At 40.6% G+C, this 25025-nt stretch overlaps 1 protein-coding gene across 1 annotated transcript in view; it reads left to right on the top strand.

Annotated features, from left to right (window-relative positions):
• Window positions 1-25025, top strand: part of DNAH8 (dynein axonemal heavy chain 8) — a 367281-nt gene that overhangs the window by 212012 nt on the left and 130244 nt on the right. The window contains exons 57-62 of the mRNA XM_049891307.1: window positions 5182-5395; window positions 9046-9155; window positions 12338-12501; window positions 13460-13652; window positions 15979-16101; window positions 18516-18646. Coding sequence (XP_049747264.1) covers window positions 5182-5395; window positions 9046-9155; window positions 12338-12501; window positions 13460-13652; window positions 15979-16101; window positions 18516-18646 — 935 coding nt within the window. The remainder of the gene's footprint in view (window positions 1-5181; window positions 5396-9045; window positions 9156-12337; window positions 12502-13459; window positions 13653-15978; window positions 16102-18515; window positions 18647-25025) is intronic.

Genomic DNA, 25025 nt, shown 5'->3' on the forward strand with positions numbered 1-25025 from the left:
GCCATGATTCATTCCACAGAATGCCCCGTAAATTCAACTTCTTCTCTGAACATTCCCTTCACCTTCCTGCTCCAGTAGAAAACTGACCCACCCCAACTCTCCAGGAAACTGTTTTCCCTGCAGGCTTATCCAGTTGAACCCCTGGGGCCTGGAGGTGAGGGAGGTGTCTCTTTGCTTCTCATTGACTTCTTTCCTGAAAACCTATCAGCCTGACAACACGCCACCACCTCACCTTGTGTCACAGTCATCTTGGATCCTCAGACCACACTCCCTCTTTCCCTGAAGATTTTAGTTCCTGGCACACTGTTACTCACTCCAGTACTATCCCTTCATCAAGGCCGGCTTCATGGGTGCCAGACCTGTCACACAGGGCCAAGTTTGGTTTAATGCTCCACTGTCGCCATCTTGAAATTCTTAATAACGTTTGAACAGGGGGCCTCATATTTTCATTTTGCATTAAACCAAACTGATTGCCATTGAGTGGATTCTGATGTATAGTGGCCCTATAGGACAGAGTAGAGCTGCCCCTTAGGGTTTCCCAGGCTATAAATCTTTACAGAAGCAGACTGACACATCTTTTTCCTGTGGAGTGGCTGACAGGTTTGAACTCCTGATCTTTTGGTTAGCAGCTGAGTGTTCTAACCACTGTACCACCAGGGCTTACAGCTGGTCCTGACCGTCCCATAATTCTTGGTGATGCCAAAATCTACACACATGATCTTGGCTTAGTTCCTTGAGATCTTCTCCTCTGATGATCGTGTCCTCCACCCTGCCTCATGCAGGGTGCCACACACACAGTCACACCCGGTCGTTATCAGTAAGTATTACTCCTTCGTTATCTCAGTTTCAAGCATTTTATTCTCTGATCACCATCTCCAGTCTAACTCATTCCCTCTACTGCCCAGACTCCACCTGAAACCACAGTCTACTGATCCTATCATCACTTAATTGTCTGCCTTTTCCTCTCATTTCCTTAACTTCCTTCCTTACCCAGCTAGAATTCCATGGTTCATCATTATAATCACTTCAGCATACACCCTCTACTCATCTGTTAAAGCCTCAACCTTGTTAAATCCTTGTTAAAACTCTTGGCCTGTTGCCCATCCACCTGCAACCATGCAGCTGAACTTGACTGGAGAAAAACACACAACACTGGTTTCACTTTAAAACCATGATCATGGGCCTCAATTGAGCTCTCTCTTTTTCAGATTTTGTTGTGGAAATGTAAATCAGGGGTGGATTATCCATTAGGCAAGGTAAGCATGGTGCTTACCTTGCTTACCAGATCATCTGTAGTGAACAATTTCACATTTTTTCACCACATCAAAGATTCTGCTTCTAGGTATGACTGGCGTCTGTCTCTCTCCCAACCCCACAGCACCCTTCTACAGAATTAAAGCCTCTTTTCAAATTTACAATTCCTGACATGGGTGGATCACCAAGTAAGCAAGATACGCACAGGCTTACTTGTGCTTACTTATTGATCTGTAGGGAACAATTTCACATGGGGTTTACCCCATCTTCTGGTAAGCAAGGTGAGCACAGTGCCTGCCCGTTGGATAATCTGCCCCTGATATAAATAACATAAAATTTGCCATTTTAACCGTTTTTAAGCGTATAATTCAGTGGCATTAATTACATTCACAATGTTGTACAACCATCACCACTATTTCCAAAAAACTTTTTCATCACCCTACACGGAAGCTATCATTTAAGCCATAACTACTCATTCCTGCCTCTCCCCAGCCTGGTAGTCACCAGTCTATTTTCTGTCTGTATAAATTTGCCTGTTCTAGATATTTCATGTAAGTGGGATCATACAATATTTGTCCTTGTGTGTCTGACTTATTTCACTCGGATAATTTGATCATTAAAACTGATTCCTTATTGTCTTCCTGTTTCCGTTGCTCCTCTCTGCCTGTTCTGAAATCAGCAGCCAATTAAAACATGAGTCAGATCGTGACACACTCCTATGCTCAGAATTGTCCAGTGGGACTTGTAGAATATAAACTCTAGAATCCTTACCATTGCCCAAAGACCTGATGCTGTTTGATCTCATCACCCCATTTCTCTGCTTTAGCCACATTTCCTGATCCTTGTACATGCTGTACGTCCACTCAGCGTCACTGCATTTGTTGTTTCCTCTGCCTAGAATACTCCTCCCCTAGATTATCTAAGTGGTTTGCTTTCTCAGCTCCTTCAAGTCAACTTATATGTCATATGTCATGTCAGGAGAAGCCTCCCCTGATCGCCGCCATATCCAGTTGCACCCCCTGAGTCTCTCACATTCACTTTCTCTTCTTTGTTTTCTTCAAAACACTTATGATATACCGTCTACTTATTAATTTACTCATTCAGACATACATACATACCGTACATGCACACACACACACACATATGCATTTTGTCTCCGACCACTAGAATATAAGCTCCATGAGGATAGGGATTTTTGTCTATGCCATAACAGAGCCTGACACAGAGTGTTGTTATTAGTTTCCATCCTGTTGGACCTGACTCATGGCAATCCCATGTGCAGCAGAACGAAATGTTGTCTGGTCCTGCACCATCTTCACAATTGTTGGTATGCTCAAGTCCATTGCGTGGCTACTGTGTATCTTGAGTGCCTTCCAATCTAGGGGAGCCCTGGTGGTGCAGCAGTTAAGAGCTCAGCTGCGAACCAAAAGGTCAGCAGTTTGAATCTACCAGCCACTTCTTGGAAACCGTATGGGGCAGTTCTACTCTGTCCTATAAGGTCAATATGAGCCGGAACCGATTCGACCGCAACAGGTGTGATTTTTGGTTTTCCAAACGAGAGTCTCATCTTCCAACACTATATTAGACAATATTCTGTTGTGATCCTTAGGGTTTTTCTTGGCTAATTTTTGGAAGTAGATCTCCAGACCTTTCTTCCTAGTCTGTCTTAGTTTGGAAGCTCTGCTGAAACCTGGCCACCATGGGTGACCCTGCTGGTATTTGAACTACTGTGGCATAGCTTCCAACATCACAGCAACATGCAAGCCACCACACTATGACAAAGTATCAGACAGGTGGCATATAGTAATCATTCATTACACATTTTTTAAATGAACGAATGTTAACATTTGAGGAGCGTGTGTACCAGCCACTTTGAGATGCCCAGTAGGAATTTGATATACAAGCGTGGAGCTTAGAAGGGACACTGAAACTGGACTTACAAATTTTAGATTCTTCAGGGCATAAGTTGAGATATCATCCCCTGGAATAGTGAGTAGAAGAAAGGGCTGCAGATGGAACGCTGGAGAGCAGTTACATGTGAGGGGTGGGTGGAGAGAGAGTCTGTTGGAGAGGAGACTGAGAATAAGCAATCTAAGAGTCACACGATGAATCTGGAAAGAATTGGGCTTCTGAAATCAGGAGAGAAAAATGTTTCAAGAGGGAGGGAGTATAAGCAGCGTTAGAGGCTGCAGAGAAGATGAGGACATAAAATTTAGAATCAATATATTCAGTTGTGTAATATTGAAAGCTCAGGACTGAAACCATCCCACATTCTGATCTAAAGTGTTGAACGCTGAACATGAAAGATGTCTATAGTGAAACTTGCTGTAAGTCTGAGTACTGTTGTGATTGTACCAAATATCCCATAACTCACCCATTTAAATTTATTGAACAATTAGTTTTATCAGTGTGGTAAGGAGCACATTGAACTTGCACTAGACATGTTTAACTTATCGTTTAGAATATATGAGTGTGTCTTTGTTGGGGTTCTCTAGAGAAACAGAACTGGTGAGATATATATCTATGTCTATATAAGTGAGATATATGTCTATATCTATATATTTACTTCAAGGAATTTGCTTATATCATTGTGGGATCTGGCAAGTCGAAAATCCATAGGTCAGGCAGCAGGCTGGAGACTTCTGCAGGCTTGCATCCCAAGATCAATAGGTCAGGCAATGTAAAGAGTACAGAATGAAGAGAGAGAGAGGGACAGAGAGAGAGAGAGAGTTCTGCCAAAGTATCTGTTTGTGATGCGGAGGCAGAGCACATCTAAAGAAAACTCCCTTTTCAACAGATTGATTGCTGACATGACATTAGATTACATTATGGAAGGTGATTACATTATGGAACAGACTGCATTACATTAGATTACATTATGGAACTAGGCTAATGTTTGCCAAATGGCAGGGAACCATAGCCTAGCAAAGTTAACACGTAAGATTAACCATCACAGGATGGCGTCATTTAAGTCAAATTGGTTTGAAGGTGATTGACATTCACAAACACTTCATTGGTAAGGGTGGAATATTTTCTTCTAATCGCATGTGTATTACATAATAGGAGCTATATATGAATGTGGATCCCTGGTGGCGCAGTGGTTAAGAACTCAGCTGCTAACTGAAAGGTTGGCAGTTCAAATCTACCAGTCACTCCTTGGAAAGCCTATGGGGCGTGCTACTCTGTCCTACAGAGTTGCTGTGAGTTGGAACTGACTGGATTGCACCTAACGGCAACAACAACATATATGAATTTAAGGAGACATGGTGGCACAGTGATTAAGTGCTTGGCTGCTAACTGAAAGTTTGGCGGTTTGAACCTACCAGCCGCTGTGCAGGAGGAAGATGTTCCAGTCTGTTCCTGTAAGGATTACAGTCTTGGAAACCCTATGGAGCAGTTCTACTCTGTTCTATAGGGTTGCTATGAGTTGGAATCCATTCCATGGCAATGGGTGATTGGTATGTTAAGGGTTCTTGGTGGCACAATGGTTAAAGTGCTCAGCAACTAGGGCAAAGGTTAGTGATTTGAACCCACCCAGTGGCTCTGTGGGAGAAAAGACCCAGGACAGAAAAAGAGGCTATAGCTCTGCTGAATTACTAATAAATGCATCTTATGAAGCCAGACTCTGGGTGTGTGTTTATAGATCGCTCTACAAATAATGGTTCCCTACCCAAGGCCTGGTGGTATAGTAGTTAAGTGCTCTGCTGCTAACCGAAAGGTCAGCAGTTTGAACCCACCAGCTACTCAGGTGGAGAAAGATGTAGCCATCTGCTTCCATAAAGATTATAGTCTTGGAAACCTTATGGGGAAGTTCTACTCTGTCATATAGGGTCTCTATGAGTGGGAATCGACTTGATGTCAATGGGTGTTTTGGGTTATATAGGAATGTGATGATATGTTAATAAATATTATTCTATAAAATTTCAGATAACTAATGAGATTGTGCGACAGATGATGGAAATGGAAGGAATGTATAGCTTGGATAAGCCTGGAGACTTCACTACTATTGTTGATGTGCAGCTTATAGCAGCCATGATCCACCCTGGAGGTGGTCGAAATGACATTCCCCAACGTTTAAAAAGACAGTTTACTGTGTTTAATTGCACATTGCCGTCAAATGCTTCAATAGACAAAATTTTTGGTATGAATATTCTTGGTGTTTAATTTTTTATTGCATTACGTAATGGATATAAAACATAAAAAACTTTAAGAGATAAAAAGGCTGTATCTGAAGTAGGGGTTAAGTATCTGAAATGGAGAGCTAAATGCCAGGAAAGAGGGACTAAATACTAAGAAGACTCATGTTTTCAGTGTATCCTTAGACTCAGAAATATTTGGAAATAGGCTTTTTGATGGTTGGCATTAGAGGTAAGTGAACCTTTGATCTTTGGTTTTCTTGACATGGTTAATCAGAGGAATTGGGGCTCATGAATGATAGCAGATCAATCATAGGCTAACGATATACAAGTCAAAGGTAGCCTCTGATATGTTAATGAAAATGAGATTTTTGACACCAACCTGAAGTTCACGTAAATTGTATCATCGAAAGTTTTGTATATATAAGAGATCTAGGCCTGTGCATATATGGGTATTTGTTATTTGATATAGCAAGTACTGAAGATCAGAGGAGAAAGAGCAGACTTTCAGTAAGTGGCTCTGGGATATTTAGTAATTCACATGGGAAAAAAATTGACGTTAGATTCCTACCTCACCCCAAGCACAGAATTAATTACAGGTGGATTAAGGACTTAAATGTAGAAGGCAAAGCTATAAAACATTTGGAAGAAAACACAGGAGAAAAACTAAATGACCTCTGGGTAGGAAAGGGCTTCTTAAACAAGATTTGCAAAGCACAAACCATAAAGGGAAAAAATTGACAAACTTGAGAAAATTAAAATTAAGAACTTCTGTTTGTTTTTGAAAAGATAACATTAAAAGAGTGAAAAGACAAGCCATAAAGTGGAAGAAAAAAATTTCAAACTATATAACTAACAAACGATTAGTATTCAGAATATCTCAAGAAATCCTATAAATCAATCAGAGAAAAGCAAACAACCCAGTATAAAAACGGGCAAAAACCCAGGCACTTTAAAAGGAGGAAACCGAATGGCCATAAAACAAATGCAAAGATGATAAACATCATTAGTATTCAAAAAAAAAAAAAAAAGCCAGGAAGCTGCAAATTAAAAACTCAGGGAGATACCATTTTATACCCACCAGATTTGCAAAAAACGATACCTCTCTTAAAATCAAGCTTTGGTGAAAATGTGAAGCAACTGAGACACTCATCTACGGCTGGTGGGGGTGGACATTGCTGTGAAGTTAAGCCCCTGCACATCCCACTGCAGTTCCCCTTCTAGGTGTATTCCAGTTTTTAATATTTTTCTCAATAATTTGTGCTTTCTGAGTCTTGTTTAAGAAATACTTTCCAAGCCAGAGGCATTCACAGATTTTCCTAAATTTTCTTCCAGACGTTTTATAGTTTCACCTTCCAGATTTAGATCCTTAATCCGCCTGTAGTTGATTTTGCACGTGCGCACCAGAACACTTAACACAAGAATGTCCGTAGAGCCATGTTCGTGATAACAAAAACCTTGAAACAACCCAAATGTTTCTAGGTGATAAAACTGGATAAATAAATTTTAATGTCCTGACCCACAATGTAATGCTATGTAGCAGTGGGTATGAATGAACACAGCTGTATGCTTTAACATGGATGAAGCCCAGACATAAAACGTTGAGTGAAAAAATCAGGTCACAGAGGAATATATGATATGATTCCATTAAATTAAATTTCAAAAGTTAAAGTTCAAAAACATACGTGGCAAAGTTATAAAGAAAAACAAGTTACTGCTTATCACCAAGTTAGAATAGTGGCTACCTCTGGAGGAAGGAGGGGTTTGTGAAGAGGAGAGAAATTGGGGCTTCTAGAGTACTGGGGCCATGTTGTATTTTTTAATCTAGCAGACTCTACCTGAGTGTTTGCTTATTTGTTAAGCTATTTTACCTACGCTTCAGTATTTACTATATTTAAATAAATGTGGGAGAAAAAAACCAACCAAGAAACTGAGGCTCAGAGAAGTGAAGTAAATGCCCAACCAAGGCCATTTAGCTAGTACGTCAAAGAAGTGTGGTGCTAATCCCCGTTTTCTGATTCCAGACTCCATGCTTCTTAGAAAACATTTGCTCCACAGAAGTTGGAAATCTAGAGTCTCAGGGCTTCAGGAAACAAATGGGCATTACAGGCATTTAACACAACCAACCATGACTTAGGAAGACAGCTTTCTGTTCCCTTAAGTCAGTTCTTCTTCAGTCTGTGTAAACAAACCCCAGCTTCTTCAGCGGCTTCTTCCTTCATACACCTGCTTTGCATTTCTGAGCATCTATTCATATTCATCCATTGCCGTCCAGTCGATTCCGACTCATAGTAACCCTATAGGACAGAGTAGAACTGCCCCATAGAGGTTCCAAGGAGCACCTGGTGGATTTGAACTGCCAACCTTTTGGTTAGCAGCTGTAGCTCTTAACCGCTACACCACCAGGGTTTCCATGTGAGCCGAAATTGCCTCCACGGCGGTGGGCTTTTTTTTTTTTTTTTGATTCATGTGCATAGTCTTCTGAAAATGATGTGCTCAGAGCTGAACACGTTACTCAACATAATAGTCTGACTGAAGTGAAATAGAGAAAATCTACTTTTGCAGCCTAAAATCAAAGGCATTTTCTACAAGTCAGTCCATTCCTAAGGAATGTCAGTTGGACTGTCACTGTGCTGGGTTTCCTATGAATGGTCACATGTCTAGCCCAGGAGATATGGTACAATTTTCTACTTCTGTAACAATCAATCCGTGTGACCCTGAACAATTTCCTTTACCTATGTAGACCAGGTCTTCTCATCCAGAAGATGAAGGAATAGTCTCTAAGTAGTTTTCCAGCTCTCATGTGCTTTAGGGTGAATGCTAACTTACAGTCTCCAGAGCCAGGCTGCCTAGGTTCAAATGTGATCCTGGGTTCAAATATGATTCACCCTTATACTAGCTATGTGGGCTTGGGCAAGATACTAAGCTCTCTGCTAGAGTTCTCTCATATTAAAAAGATGTTTTAGTCTCCTAGGGCTACCTTAACAAAATATCACAAAGTGGGTGGCTTTGAAGAACAGAAAGGTATTGTCTCACAGTTCTGGAGGCTAGAAGTACAAACCAGGGTATTGGCAGTGTGAATTCCTTCTGAGGACTCTGAGAGAAAACCTCTTCCATGCTTTTCTCCTCGCTTCTGGTGGTTCCCAGCAATCCTTGGTGTTCTTTGGCTTTGTAGTCACATGGCCATCTTATTCTGTCTCCCATGCCTCTCTGTGTATCATTTCCTCTCTTATAAAGACATCAGTTAATAGGATTAGGGCCCACACTACTCCAGTATGACCTCATGTTAACCTGCAAAGCCCGTTTCCAAATAGGATCACATTCAGGTGTTAAGAGGTATGGGGCTAAGACTTCAACATATCTTTTTGGAGGGGTCACAATTCGATCCATAACAAATGGGAATAATATCTACCTCATATTCTTTCCCATAGGGTGTTGAAAGGGTTAACTGAGTTAATACATATAAAATGCTTCTCTCTGCACATTAAGCTTTGGCAGACCCGCTGCTGATTGCCTGTCCCAACTGGTTCCTTGAGAGAAATTCTTGAGATCACTCAGCTTAGTCAGTCTTGTAATGATTTATTATTCACTGGGATAAACATGTACCTTGTAATCTATTAGTATGGTTGTATCTTCAATCTTGTTTATTTTCCAGGGGTAATTGGCTGTGGATACTTTGATCCTTGCAGAAACTTCAAGCCTGAAATATGTGAGATGATTGTGAATTTAGTCTCAGCAGGCAGAGTGCTATGGCAGTGGACTAAGGTACAGAATGGTCTGTTGCTGATAATAAAAAAAAAGCCAACTATTATTCAGCCTCAATCTCACCTCATGGCTCCTTAAGTTATCATAACATCATATGTGTTATAGTGCTTTTTTGGGAAAAGACAAATTATGTGCTCAAATAGATTTATGACAACTTCCCCTTCCAGGGAGCAAATATTGTGACTGAATGAGGCTTTCAATATGTATGAGATATTACTATAAACCAGACAAGATGTCCAAGATAAAGGTGAATTTTGGAGAAACGAGGACATTTCTTTTCCACTTGTTACTCTGATTTGTATGTCTGTCTCAGACAAACTATATCAGAACTTCAATAGATGTTTGTTGACTGAGGGAATACATGTTACCAGATATAACCAAGACTTAAAGTCTAACTCCTGTGCTTTTCCGAGGTGGAACGTGAATTAGCAAATGAATGGTAGTGTTCTTAACAAAGGTCCGTGGGTGGTGCAGACGATTTGCACTGGACTTCACTAGCCTAAGGAAACCCTGGTGGTGTAGTGGTTAAGTGCTACGGCTGCTAACCAAGAGGTCGGCAGTTCGAATCTGCCAGGTGCTCCTTGGAAACTCTATTGGGCAGTTCTACTCTGTCCTGTAGGGTCGCTGTGAGTCGGAATTGACCCCAGTGGGTTTGGTTTGGTTTGGTTTACTACCCTAAAGGTTGGTGGTTTGAACCCAGCCAGTGGTGCCACAGAAGAAAGGTCTGGTGATCTGCTTCTGTAAAGGTCACAGCCAAGAAAACCCTATGGAGCATTTCTACTCTTAACATATGGGGTCGCCATGAGTCGGAATCAACTGGACAACAATGGGTTTTTTGTTGTTGTTGTTCTTAACAAAATGGGCTAGATTTCAGTAAACAAGTCAGTACCCTAAGTAAAGCTGAGCATATCCATGGTGGCACCAGATGACTTCAGGCAGCACTTGTGGAAAGGCAACGAAGTGTATGTCTGAGATAAAAACGGGGTGATACATTTGCTGAAAAGTGGTGAAGGTGACCCAACAATGGACTAGTTGCAGTTCACTCTACATTGATTAGGCCAGTTACACACATCTGGGTGGAAGTTTATCCTGTGGGAAGGCTGAAGTGTACCAGCCTTCAGATTCCCAGGAGGGCTGGAGGAATTCCAGATACAGAATTTTCAGGAGAGGAATGGGGTATTTCTATGAAATGCTCTTCCACACAGCCTCCTGCAGTGATCAGTTCCTTGGATGGGGTTCTGCTCCATGTCAACGCAGGATTTTTGCACATGCTATTCCCACTCTCTTAAACTCAAAAAAGATCTATTGGATGGATGGGTAGACGAATGGCAGGGTCTGAGTTTCTGAGATAATGCTCTGTGAGAAGCCCCATGTGAGCCTATTGTTCAGTTTGAGGTGCCTATGTACTTACTTGTCTGAAAAGCATTGGCCCTCTGGGAGTCTCTCCCTCAAAGCTTCGTTTGTTATATAAATGTTTACTTGCACTACTTCCTCCCTTTCTTCCGTCCTTTACCCCATTTTGCACTGGCTCGCATTTGCACTGCTCTCATCAAGGTCACCAAGACCTCAATCTTGCCAAGTCCAAACGTTAATTTTCTTCTCCCGCTTACTTTTCAGCAGCATTTGACATAAATGATTCACTCCTTCCCTCTAAACACTTTCTTCACTTAGCTTCAGAGGCATCCTTCTGTCCTGGTTTCCTCTTACGTCACTGGCTACCTTCTTTAAAGTTCCTTCTCTTCTCCTCCTCTAAACACTGGGGGGCACCTGGTCTCAATGTTGGAACCTGTTTCCCATCTACATTCTTTATCTAAGTGGTCTCATCCAGCCTCAGGGTGAATTAGCCTGTAAAAATTTACTCTAAATGTCACTCGGGTCACTCAAATGTGCTTTTTCAGTATAAACCAGTTGCCATCAAGTAAAAAATAAATTTTTTTTTTTTTTTTTTTATCAAGTTGGCTTCACTCTTGGTGACCCCATATGTGTCAGTGTAGAATGGTGCTCCATAGGGTTTTCAATGGTGGGTTTTTCAGAAGTAGATCGCCAAGACTTTCTTCTGAGGTGTCTCTGGCTGGACTTGAACTTCAAATCTTTTGGTTAACAGCCAAGTGCATTAACCATTTGAAAGGGCTTATTCCATGAACAGGTACTGAAGAAAGTGTTTGCTTTTTTTTATTTTCAAATACAATGATAGTGATATCAATTATGATCTTTAAACATGACCAGTAATGCCTTTCATACCTAGTGCAACTCAGGTTTATCCCTTAACTGGGATCTCTCTGGATAAGAATGTGTTACTGTTATAGCTTTGCCTTTTTAGAGTCTAGAAGTTGGTAGAAATAGTAAATAAATTTGCATAGCTGAACACAGACTTTGCACTTAAACAAAAACCCAGAAAACATCTATTACCTAATAGCTGCATGTCAGATTTGCCTGTCAATTTGTTGTAGACGTATAGCTATATGAAAGTGCGTGATTAGGCCTGGATCCCCACAGAAACCCAAATTATGTTATGCAGATATATTTGTAGAAATTGAAACCCATTAAGGACCTTAACCAAAGCAGTCTATACAAGATAGTCCTTATTGATTTGAGAGGCGAACACTCAGTGTTCTTACCTGCACGACAACCAGCTCACATTCAGTTTTTTGTTATGACATATTTCCATATATATACTGGTAAGATTAATAATGATTACCAAACCCAAAGCCAAACCCATTGCAATCAAGATGATTCCAACTCATAGCGACCGTATAGGACAGTGTAGAATTGCCCCATAGGGTTTCCAAGGCTGTAATCTTTACAGAAGCAGACTGTCACATCTTCCTCCCGTGGAGCGGCTGGGAATGATTAGTGCCACAATTCCCATAGTTGTCAAGAACTGAGGGGAAGTGAATTATTGAAAGCCAACCAGTGGTAGTAGACCTGGCATTGTACGTTATTCTTGAATCAGTTCCATTCAAGGACTTAAGGCCTTTTAAATTCTCTGTTGGTTTATTTATGATGTGTTTTTTCTATCAGTGCTGTAACAAAAATATGCAATTTAATCTTGGTTTATTTACCCAGCCTGACTGTTTTTATATAAGATAGGATTTGTGAAGCAAAGTGGTTCTAGAAGCAGTTATGTTTTTAGTTTTCTCTTGAAAAACTTAATTGTAAGTATTAATTTTTTTGTCTTTTAGGTAAAGATGCTGCCAACTCCTTCCAAATTTCACTACATCTTTAATCTTCGAGATCTTTCCCGAATTTGGCAAGGAATGTTAACCATAAAAGCTGAGGAGTGTGATTCAGTCTCTACCCTCCTGTCCCTTTTCAAGCACGAGTGCAACAGAGTAATTGCAGACAGGTGCATCTTTCAGCTTAAACGTTCTGTATAGTAAGTTTGGAGCCCTGGTGGCACAGTGGTTAGGAACTACGGTGAGCTACAGCTGCTAACCAAAAAGTCAGCCCTTCGAATCCACCAGCCGCTCCTTGGAAACCCTACAGGGCAGTTCTACCCTGTCCTGTAGGGTCACCGTGAGTTGGAATCGACTCGACGGCAGCGGGTTTATATAGTAAGCTTATAGTACTAGATTAATTCTTGCATTATCTGCTCAGATACATAGAGCAAGGAGTATCATCTTATTTGCTGTAGAGCTTATGGGGCTTGGATGCCATTTCCCACCTGCTGGTCTCCTTAAAAAAATGCTCAGCTAATTTATCTGAGTATGATTTCAACAGTACATCTTTGTAAATCGCCACTTCGTCAGAGAGTTGGTAAAATTCAGAGGCAAATTGTAGTTGTGCGTGATTATAAATATTGTTAGCTCTGTATAGGTTTTGCATGGTGAAATCTGGTGTGTAAGTTCAGCTGTCTCTCTGAGCCTCACTCAGCTTCCTCATCTGTAGGATGTGGATGATAGTGCCAATCCCACAAAGTTGTAAAGTTTCTAGCACAGGGTCTCACGTGTAGGTGGTACTTATCAAATGTTAGTCCCCCTTCCTCCTCTCTTCCTTCTCTGATACTGCGTGAGAAGGGTTTGTATGCCATGCACTCTCTGCCCACACACCCAGAAGGAGGACACCTGCCTACTATTGACTATCACCTCTGTAGTCCCATTGCAAGCTTTGGAGACATTTGACCCTACCCAAGTTATCTATCTGTATTTCCTATAAATAATACTATTAATGTTACGACTACCTTGGTTGGAGTTATGACGAAAGGGTGAGGTAGAGGCTGGGAGGAGGTGGAGGGAGGTGGAAGCCACGTGTAGTTAGAAGACGCATACATATTTTGCATTTTTACTAGGCTGTTTTAATTTCAGATTTATAACTCCTGAAGATGAGCAGTGGTTTAATGCCCACCTTACTCGTGCCATTGAAGAAAATGTTAGCCCAGAAATGGCATCCTGTATTCTTCCGGAACCGTACTTTGTAGATTTCCTCCGTGAAATGCCTGAACCAACTGGTGATGAACCTGAAGATACTACTTTTGAAGTTCCCAAAGTCTATGAATTGGTATTTATTTTCATCCTTCAGAAAAAGTTTCCTGTACCACTTACCTAACTGAACAGTACTCCCTGCCTCCCCTTTTCTGGGCCTACTCTGGGATTGCTGTAACTTCTTAGTTCTTTGTGTGTTGTGATTCATAGTTATCATGGACCAAGTAAAATAGTTCTCTCAGTGAAACTTAGCAGGAATCCCACTAAAGTCAGTTATGAGACAAGCATGCCTACTGTTACCACTAGGATTTAACATTGCTTTGAAAGTTCTAGGCAGTGCAATAAAATGAGGAAAAGAAAATAGGCATAATTATAAGATAGGAAAAAATCAAAATACCATTGTTTGCAGATGATATGATTGCCTACTTATATAAACCCAAGACAAATGAAAACCTGTTTTAACTAATAAGAGGTTAGTACCAAAGATTAAATACACATAAAACTCAATAATTATCCTCTATACCAAGGGTTGGAAAATTGTAGTCCATGGGTCAAATCAAGCCTACCACTTGTTTTTGTTGGATCTGTGAGCTAAGAAGGATTTTTAATTTTTTAATTTTGCTTTAGGTGAAAGTTTACAACTCAAATTAATTTCTCTTTCAAAAATTTGTACACCTATTATTTTGTGACGTTGGTTGCAATCCCCACAATGTGACAGCATGCTCCCCCTTCCCACCTTGGGTCCCCTGTGTCCACTGGTCTAGTTGTTGACCATTCCTGCTTTCTCATCCTGCTTTTGGACAGGAGCTGCCCATTTGGTCTCATATGTTTGATTGAACTAAGAAGCACGTTCCTCACGTGTGTTATTTTCTGTTTTATGGTTCTGTCTAATCTTTGTCTGAAAAGTGGGCTTCGGGAATGGTTTCATTTCTGGGTTAACAGGGTGTCTGGGAGGCCATAGTCTTAGGGGTCCCTCCAATCTCTATCAGACCATTAAGTCTGGTCTTTTTACATGAATTTGAGTTCTGCTCCACACTTTTCTCCTGCTCTGTCAGGGACTCTCTGTTGTGTTCCCTGTCAGGGCAGTCATTGGTAGTAGCCAGGCACCATCTAGTTCTTCTGACTTTAGGCTGGTGGAGTCTCTGATTCATGTGGTCCTTTAGTCCTTTGGGCTAGTATTTTCCTTGTGTCTTTGGGTTTCTTCATTCTCCTTTGCTCTGGGTGGGATGGGACAAATATATCTTAGATGGCTACTCAGAACTTTTAAGACCCCAGACACTGCTCACTAAAGTGGGATGTAGAACATTTTCTATATAAACTCTGTTATGCCAGTTGACCTAGATGTCCCCCAAGACTATGGTCCCTGGGTCCCAGCCCCAGCTACTCAGACCCTCAAATTGTTTGGATGTGTCTAGGACACTTCTATGCTTTTGCTTTGGTCCAGTTGTGCTGACTTCATTTTGAAATAGAAAAAAGTCAAAGAAAGAATAATATTGTGTAACCCGAAAGTTATATGGAATTCAAATTTCAGTGCCAGTAAGTAAAGATTTATTGAAACATAGCCACACCTCATTTGTTTACATATTGTCTATGACTGCTTTTGTGCTAAAATGGCAGAGTAGTTGCAACAGTGACCATATGACCTACAAAGCCAAAAATGTTTACTATCTGGCCCTTTACAAAGTTTGCTAACCTTTGCTCTATGCCAACAATCACAAGGTAGAAAATACAACAAAAAAGCATTTCACTCAACAACAACCAAAATGGAAAATATCTACGAATAAATATGATAAAACAATACTTGACTAAATGATAATGCCCCATTCTTCCTAAATTAATGTATAAAAAAAAAACCCTAGGTTTCCTGAAATGGGAAACAAGATTCCAAAGGGATTTTTTTAAATGGGTCACATAACATAGAGATTCTAAAGTGCACAAAGATCAAAGAATTAAATGGGAGGAAACAATACACAAAGCAAAGAAAGTAGGTGATTACTTACCTCAGAATGCCAAGGACTTGTGTGTTTGACTACAGAAAGAATGTAAAAACGTGTATATATTTTTAAAAAGCCATAAACAATATTAAAAAGCAAATAAAAACTGAGAAAAATATTTGTTCCATTCCAACATTAATTACCATGGGTAGAAGTCGGTGCTGGGCTTCTGGGAAGGGAAGAGCGGAAATGATTTTGTATTGGAAACGTCCAACTTGTGCCGTTAGGTTTCAGGCCTCAGAAAATGGAAATAACTCAAAGTAGATTAATATGCAACAAATCTCTGGAAATCCATAGGTTTTTTTTTTTTTTTCCTTCCAGAATTACTTCCGAGTTCTTTTACAATGGCTACTTTCATAAATATTTGGATCTTAATAAATAATATTTTTCTTCCTCCCCACCCCCTAGATACCAAGCTTCGAATTCTTGTCTGAAAAGCTCCAGTTTTACCAGAGACAGTTCAATGAAATCATTAGAGGAACATCTCTTGACCTGGTGTTTTTTAAAGATGCAATGACTCATCTTATAAAGGTTCTAACTATTGACTCTTTACTGATCTAAATAGATTATGTAGAAGCTTAGTAAATTTCCTGGATACTTCTTGAGAGAATAAGTTCTTACCAGGTAGCTTATAACCCCTTATTTGAATTCATCAGCATGACAGCACATGTTTTTCAAGGACAAATTGATGTGTTCAAAGCTTTTGACACACTGAGTCAAAGAATTTTACCTTCCTGGAACGTAACTTGGAGAACCCTGGGAAGAAATATTCCCTCCTCACATTATATTTTGATATTATGGAGATCTTGTTCCCCATGGAGCTGATGCTTTAAAAATGCCAATTTCGTGACTGGCTTATAGATTGTGGACAAACTGATGTGGAAAGGGTAACAGGGACGTTTTACCAGGTTACCTGTTGCTGTTGAATTGATTCTGACTCACGGTGACCCCATGTATATCAGAGTAGAACTGTGCTCCATAGGGTTTTTTTCTTTTTAATAATTTATTTTATTTTTTGTTTTTTTTTCTGAGAATATACACAGCAAAACATACACCAATTCAACAGTTTCTACATGTGTAAAGCAGTGACATTGATTACATTCAAGTTGTGCAGCCATTCTCACCCTCCTTTTTTGAGTTGTTCCTCCCCCATTAACATAAACTCACTGCCTCCTGAGGTTACTATCTAATCTTTCCAGTTGTTGTCGTCAATTCAATCCCATATAGATAGTTCTTTAAAAGAGCATAATGCTCAAGGCAGACATTCTTTGCTAGTTAAGCTAAACTATTGTTTGGTTTTAAGATGACTTCAGGGGATATTTTTGGCTTATGGTTTAAAGCTTATTTCAGAGCAATAATTTTGGGGGTTCATCCAGCCTCCATGGCGCCAGAATATCTGGATTCCATAAGAATTTTAAATTCTGCTCTGCATTTCCCCCCTTTTGATCAGGATTCTTCTATAGAATCTTTGATTAAAATATTCTGTGCTCCATAAGGTTTTCAATGGTGGATTTTTCAGAAGTAGCTCTCCAGGCCTTTCTTCCAAGATGCCTCTGGGTGGACTTCAACCTCTAATCTTTAGGTTAGCTGCCAAGAATGTTAACCATTTGCACCACCCAGGAACTCCACCAGGGTGTATAAACCTGTTGCCATCAAGTCAATTCCAACTCATAGGGATCCTATAGGACAGAGTAGAACTGTCCCATGGAGTTTCCAAGGAGTGGCTGGTGGATTTGAACTGCCATTCTTTTGGTTTTCAGCTGAGCTCTTAATCACTGTGCCATCAGGGCTCCAATAAAGGGATGTATAGGACTGGTGAAAAAATAGAAGCCAACTAGAGGCAGCACGAAAAATGAGCATGGCTTGATTTAAATCTGAAGGGCTGCAGAAGGGAGTTGTTTTCACGTATAATTGATTGATATAAAGGGAGTTTTTCCATGACTAGAGAACATGGAGTAGGAAGGTTTGATAAAGAAGAGGCAGTTAGCTCTGTATTTATTATCTAGTTGTTTTCTGCAAAGTTGGTGAATTTTCAGATGTCCTAAGGAAGCTTTCACATCCGTTCATCGATTCAACAAGTAATTATTGAGCTCCCACTGTGGCTAGGTCTTGAGGACTTGGGGTATTGTCCTAGGTGCAAAAGCACAAAAGTGATTAATATATTGAAAAATATATAGTAAGATTAATATATATCAAGGTATTGCTACTACTCTGCCATACATAAAATATGCCTTTTAAAAAACATGCTTTTTAGTCGTGATAATGAAATTAGTGACCTGACTAGACTTTCTCCCTAATCAGTGGCATTAACGTGAAAGACAGCTCTGGCACTGCCTTTAGCAGATCTCCGTAAGAGTTGAACCACAATGCCAGCCTTATCCTCAACTGTAGAAGAGCAACTTACAAGACCAGAGGCTGTCTAAGTCTTTTTCTATAAATGCCCCCCACCACCATTGTAAGTGGAATTTGGGTACTTTTTAAAACTTTTCATTGGCAGAGAGATGATGGAGGTAGTATTTGTTGTAGAGCTAGATGTCTACATGATTCAGTGTGTTATACTGATGAGTAAGAAGAAAACAGCCCTAAACTCCCTTCTTACATCTTCTGCAGTCTGGGAGGAATAGCTCCACCACGTTCTGAGTTCAAAAGTAATAAAATCGTACACACACACAGAGAATAATTTTTAAGTATGAGATGGTAAAGCCAGTTTGTTCTGTTTTTCATGATGTAAATATAGATGGGCAAGGAAGAATTTCAGTTGAATAAATCAATATGAAACTTTAATTTTAATTATTAACTCTTTTATAATCCTGAGCTATACAATTTCAAAGAAAGACTCTAATTTCATCTAGAAACATATGGCCAAACCTTGGACCCATTTAGTGCAAGAAAACGTAAACATTTGAATCCCGTTTTCAAATAAATGCTCTTTTGTTTCAAAACAGATTTCACGGATAGTTCGAACATCATGTGGAAATGCGTTGCTGGTGGGTGTTGGTGGCTCAGGAAAACAGAGTCTTTCGAGGTTGGCCTCTTTTATAGCGGGATATCAAATATTCCAGATAACGTTAACCAGGTAGGAGAAAATCAACCACGACAGTATGTTTTTCCATAGCTAATTTCTCTGGAGTTAAATGTTTACTTTCAAAAAAAATTATATAACAATTTGGTAGATTTCTTTTTTCCAGCAGACTTTTTATTGAAATGTAATATATATAAGGACACATATGCAAATCATGAGTGTCACAAATTAAGGACACCTGTGTGGCCAGTGCCCACATGAAGAAATAAAACATTACTAGTGCCCCAGAAGCACCCCTCCAACCATGTCCTGTTGCAGTCCCTTCCAAGGATGATCATAGTCTGATGTCTAGGCACGTTGACTTAGTTTTGCCTGTTTGGGACTTTATATAAATGGAATCATGCGGGATTTAATCTTTCCTGTCCACTTGCTATTGCTCAACACTATGTTTGCCAGGTTCATCTACATTGCTACATGTAGCAATGGTTTGTTGGTTCTTATTGCTATATAGTATGCTGCTTTATCACACATTACTACAGTTTATCCATGGTGAAGTGCTTGGCCGCTCACTGGAAGTTTGGCAGCTAGAACCCACCCAGTGGCTCTGTGGGAGTAAAGACCTGGTGATCTGCTCCCTTAAAGATTACAGTTTATAAAGCTCTAGGTGCAGTCACTTGGGGTCACTGTGAGCCATAATTGACTCAATGGTACCTACCAGAAACAACTGTTTATAAAGATTTGCCCCCTACCACAGCGTTTTGGGCTATTACAAATAGAGCTACTATGAATATTCTTATATGAGTCTGGGTATACTCCTAGAGGTAGAGTTGCTGGTATAGGGAAGGCGTCATGGATTGAACTGTGTCCCCTCAAAATACGTGTCAACTTGACTAGGGCATGATTCCCAGTATTGTGTGACTGTCTTCCCTTTTGTAATATAATTTTCCTGTGTGTTGTAAATCCTAATCTTTGCCTGTGGTAAATGAGGCAAGATTAGGTTATGTTAAAGAGGATTGGGGTGGGATGCAATGCCCTTATTCAGGTCACAGCACTGATCTGATGTAAGGGGAGTTTCCCTGGGGTGTGACCTGCATCGCCTTTTATCTTACAAGAGATAAAAAGAGAAAGAATTGAGCAGAGAAGGACCTCATACCACCAAGAATAAGTTCCAGGAATGGACCATGTCCTTTGGACCCAGAGTCCCTGTGCTGAGAAGCCCCTAGACCAGGGAAAGAATGATGACAAGGACCTTCTCCTAGAACTGACAGAGAGAGAAAGCATTCCCCAGGAGCTGGTGCTCTGAATTTGGACTTCTAGCCTTGTAGACTATGAGAGAATAAATCTCTGTTTGTTAAAGCCAACCACTTACAGTATTTCTATTGTTGCAGTCCTAGATAACTAAGACAGAATTTGGTACCAGAAGAGTGGGGCACTGCTCTAACCAAAACCAAAAACCAAACCCACTGCTGTTGAGTCGATTCTGACTCATAGTGACCCTATAGGACAGAGTAGAACTGCCCCATAGAGTTTCCAAGGAGCGCCTGGTGGATTTGAACGATTGACCTTTTGGTTAGCAGCCATAGCTCTTAACCACTACGCCACCAGGGTTTCCACTGCTCTAACAGATACCTAAAATGTGGAAGCGGATTTGAGACTGTGAATGGATAGAAAGCTAGAAGAGTCTTAAGTTGCCTTGAAGAGACTGTTGGTGGAATTATGGATGTCAAAGACAATTCTGGTGAGGACTCCAAAGGAAGTAAGGAGAGCTGTAACATTAGAGATGGCGTAGACAAAGCAGCAGGAGAGACATAGCAGCAACAGAGCCAGGAGATTGGCAGTGCAAGACAGTGCTGGAGCCAACGGATGGAGCCAGAGAGCTGAGTGACTTCCAGACAAAGTTTACCGGTAGGGTGCCTCCAGGCACTTACTGGTGGAGCTAAAGAGCGTTGGAACACTTGCCTGAGCAGGGCAGACACTAAGCTGGCCCAAGGGCCTGAGGGGCCAAGAGGCCAAGAAACCTAGAAGCAGAAGCTGAAGAGATGAGGAACACAGGAAGCAGAGCTGCCTCAGTCTCAAAGGGTAGGACCACAACCTCTAGGGTCTCAAATGGTGGAGCCTTGGCCCCTGGGGTTTCAACGGTGGGGCTATAGCCTCCTAGGTTTCAAAGAGTCAGACCTTCACTAATTTGATTCTGGAGTGTGGGGCTGCTGTTCACGAGTGTCAGCAGGATGGGGCCAGATCTGCTGCCCAAAGCTGAGCGGCCAGGGCTGCCATGCCCAACAGGCTGAAGAACATAACCTGCCAGGGCCAAGGGGTTAAGGTCGCCACTCAAATGGACTAGGAGAATGGGGCCACCCAAATGCAAGGGAGCAGAGTTGCTGTCCCGGTGGGCCTGGAAGGCAGAGCTGAAGCTCAGGGCCAAGGAGCCTCCACCCAACACTGAGTCTAGAGGGCAGGGCCATTGCCTAAATGGTCTCAGAGAACAGAGGATTATTTTCAAGGCTTGGGAGATAATGTAATATGTTCTACTGACTTGCACGGAGCCTGTTACCCTTCTTTCCCTCCAATTTCTCCCATTTGTAATCGAAATGTCTAACTTTTGCTTGTCCCACCTTTGTACTTTGGAAGCAAATAACTTGTATTCTAGGTTTCACAGATGAAGAGGAATTTTGCCCTAGGATGGAATTTGGACTTCGAGTTGATTTAAGACTTTTGGGATGATATGATGGGGTGAATGTGTTTTACACGTGGCAAGGACAAGAATTTGTGGGGGGCAAAGAGTGAAATGTCATGAATTAAATTGTGTCCCCCCAAAATATGTGTCAATTTGGCTAGGCCATCATTCCCAGTATTGTATGGCTGTCCTCCCTTTTGTGATGTGATATCATTTTTCTATGTGTTACAGATTCTAAGCTCTGCTTGTGGTTATGGAGGCAAGATTAGGTTATGTTAAAGAAGATCAGGGTGGGATACCACACCCTTACTGAGATCACATCCCTCATCCAATGTAAGGGGAATTTTCGTAGGATGTGGCCTGCATCACCTTTTATCTTACGAGAGATAAAAGGAGAGAGAAGCGAGCAGAGGGAGAGGGACTTCATACCACCAAGAAGAAGTGCTGGGCATGGAGTGTGTCCTTTGGACCTGTGGTTCCTGTGCTGAGAATCTCCTAGACCAGGGGAAGATTGATGACAAGGACCTTCCTCCAGAACTGACAGAGAGAGAAAGCATTCCCCAGAAGCTGGCACCCTGAATTTGGACTTCTAGCCTCCTAGATTGTGAGAGAATAAATTTCTGTTTGTTAAAGCCAACCAACCACTTGTGGTATTTCTGTTATGGCAGCACTAGATGACTAAGACATAGGGCATGCGTATGTTCACCTATAGTAGCTTTGCAAAATAGTTTCCCAAAGTGGATGTACCAATTTACACTTCCACCAACAGTGAGTGAGTGTTTCCATTGCTCCATATCCTTGTCCATCCTTGGTATTTTGAGTCTTTTTCATTCTACCAATTCTAGTGGGTGTGTAGTGGTATCTCATTGTGGTTTCAGCTTGTGTTCCCCAGATAACTAATGATGTTGAGTACCTTTTTATCTCTCATTGGCCATTTGGATAGCCTGTTTTGTGAAATATACCTGTTCACATCTTTTGCCTATTTTTTCAATTGAGTTGTGATTGTTTTTGTTATTGATTGTTAGGAGTTCTTTATGTATTCTGGGTACAGTTCCTTTGTCGAAGTATGTATTACAAATATCTTCTCTCAATTGTTGGCTTACCTTTTCAACTCTCTTCATGTATCTTCTACTAAACAGACTTGTAATTTTAATGAAACTTAATTTATCAATTTTTCTTTACATTTAGTGCTCTTTAAATTCTGTTTGAGAACCTCTGTTTACCTCAAGTTTATAAAGTTAGTCTATGATTTCTATCATATTTGCAACCATAATTTAGTATTTTCATATTTAGAACTATAACCCACTACAATTTATTTTCTTATAAAGAGTGAGGTAGGGGTTAAGATTATTATTATTTTTTGATATAGGCATCTAGTTGACACAGCTCTGTTTACTGAAAAGGTCAACTTTCCCCTGCCATATCATAAGTGTTACTTTTGTCATAAATTATGTATGTGGCTATAGCTGTTCCACTGGTTTATTTATCTGTCTTTGTACCATTACCTATATTTTAATTATTGTAGCTTTTTAATACATCTTGATATTATGTATTGTAAGCTCTCCAAATTTGTTGTTCTTTTTCAAGATTCCTGACTGGTTCTTTCTATTTCCATATAAATTTTAGATCACCTTATAAATTCTCCTCTCCCTTCATACCACTCTGCAACCAAACAAATAAAAAGTCAAAATTTAGTAAGATACAACTTATAAGAACATTCAAAAACTATGAAATACCTAACGATTAATCAAATTAAATCAAGCTTAAAATTTTAAGTTCCTTATCAACATTTAAAAACTGGGAGACTTCACATAAAAAAATATATTTCTGACTTTTCTTAAAATAATGGTAAGAGTGGGCAACCCTAGGTTTACATTGCCATTTGACCGGAGTTGAGTAGCAGCTGCATCCTTAGATAGGAAGGCAGTCCTCCAATCTACCGAGACCTACCAGCCCTGCTTCATTCATTGGCATTACCTGACTGATCCGGTAGGTATTTGAGTTGCTGAGGTATGTACTGCTGCACCAGTTGCAGTCAGAAATGACAGAGGCCTAAATTAAGGCAGGGAAAATGGGATTAGAGAGGAGGAGTCAGTGGGGACAGTATAAAGTAGGGTAAGTTGATAGGACTTTGCAACTGATTGGATATGGGGTGAAGGAGAGGAAAGAAGCAAGAGTCTGGGACGACACTCCAATTTCTCTAGTAGTTTTGAATCACACTGCATTAAAAAAAAAAATGCTTGTTTGAATTTCTATCTTCTTCACTGATCTATAAACTCCCTGAAGATGGTGATTGTAACTTTGTCTTATTTACCATTACTATAAAATGGTAACTTTTTACTAACACTGTTAAAATGTGTTGAACAAATGAATAAATGATCAGTTTTAAAGGGGTAAAATGAGAATTCCAGTGGGTAAGTACTTGGCTGCTAACCCAAAGGTCAGCGGTTCGAACCCACCAGCCACTCTGTGGGAGAAAGATGTGGTAGCCTGCTTCCATAAAGATTACAGCCTTGGAAAACCTACGGGAGTAGTTTTACTCTGTCCCATTAGGGTTGCTATAGTTGGGTTGACTCGATGGCAGCTAGTAAAATGAGAATTCAGTTCAGAAATGTGTGGAGTATGAGATGTTTACAGAACATTCAGGTAATTAGACTAATAGATGTGGTATTCAGGAGAGAGATCTGGAGATATGAGGGTGGAAGTCTTAGTGGAGGACATTTTTAAGGCCAATGGGAGTATGAATAGGCTTCATAGTGGGAAGAAAAGATGGCTGAAGAGTGAATACTGGGATCTCCTAATGTAGCAAAAGAGGGTTTACAATGGAGAGTGAGAAGGAGAGGCTGAACAGAGAGGAGGAAATCCCAAATGGTTTCCAGAAACCAAGGGGGTCGAGAGTTGGCCTGAAAATGTCCATTGGTCAAGAAAAGTGGCAACTTTCAGAAGAGTGGTTGGGTGCAGAAGTGAAGAAGCAGAGATAACAAGTTTAGGACACTTCTCGAGAAGCTTGGTTGTGAAAGAAAGAAGCAAGAGAGACCAGGACCTAGAAGGGGGTGTGCTGTGACTATGTCTATGTATTACAAAAGCAATACATAACAGCCAGTTTTAAAAACAAATCAGCCCGTGTCTGGTTGCTTCAGATCCTGACCAGTCAGTGAGAGAATTACTTTAACAGAACCAGGCTGCACCTCTCTGGGGAGGATGTGGGCTGCATTGCCCTCACAAGGGAAGCTGTGGTTCAGTGACGCATCTTACCAATTTCTCTTTTTAATGAATTTTCTCCTTTTGAAATTATTCTGAAAGAGATGTTTGTTCTCTGATGGCGCTCCTTTTACCTGGGTCTACAATAATTTCAGTATAGTCCACCGGAAGTGGGTAACAAGTGCTTTTAGTTAAAAAAAAGAAAAAAATTGCTGTCAATTCTGGCTCATAGCGACCCTATAGGACAGAGTAGAACTGCCCCACAGGGTTTACAAAACTGTAATCTTTATGGAAGCAGAATGCCACATCTTTCTCCTGCAAAGCGTCTGGTGTGTTCCAACCCCTCTGCCACCAGGGCTCCTTGCTTTTAGTTTAAACATCTTAAAATAAGCGTTTATTCATTTAAGTGCAGTTAAATATCATCCAAGGAGCCCTGTTGGTGCAATGATTAAGGGCTTGGCTGTTAACCAAAAGGTTGGTGGTTCGAACCCACCAGCAGTTCCACAAGGGAAAAGACCTGGAGATGTATTCCCATAAAGACTATGGCCTAAGAAACCA

Source organism: Elephas maximus, chromosome 1, assembly GCF_024166365.1.
Source record: "Elephas maximus indicus isolate mEleMax1 chromosome 1, mEleMax1 primary haplotype, whole genome shotgun sequence".
NCBI lineage: Eukaryota > Metazoa > Chordata > Mammalia > Proboscidea > Elephantidae > Elephas > Elephas maximus.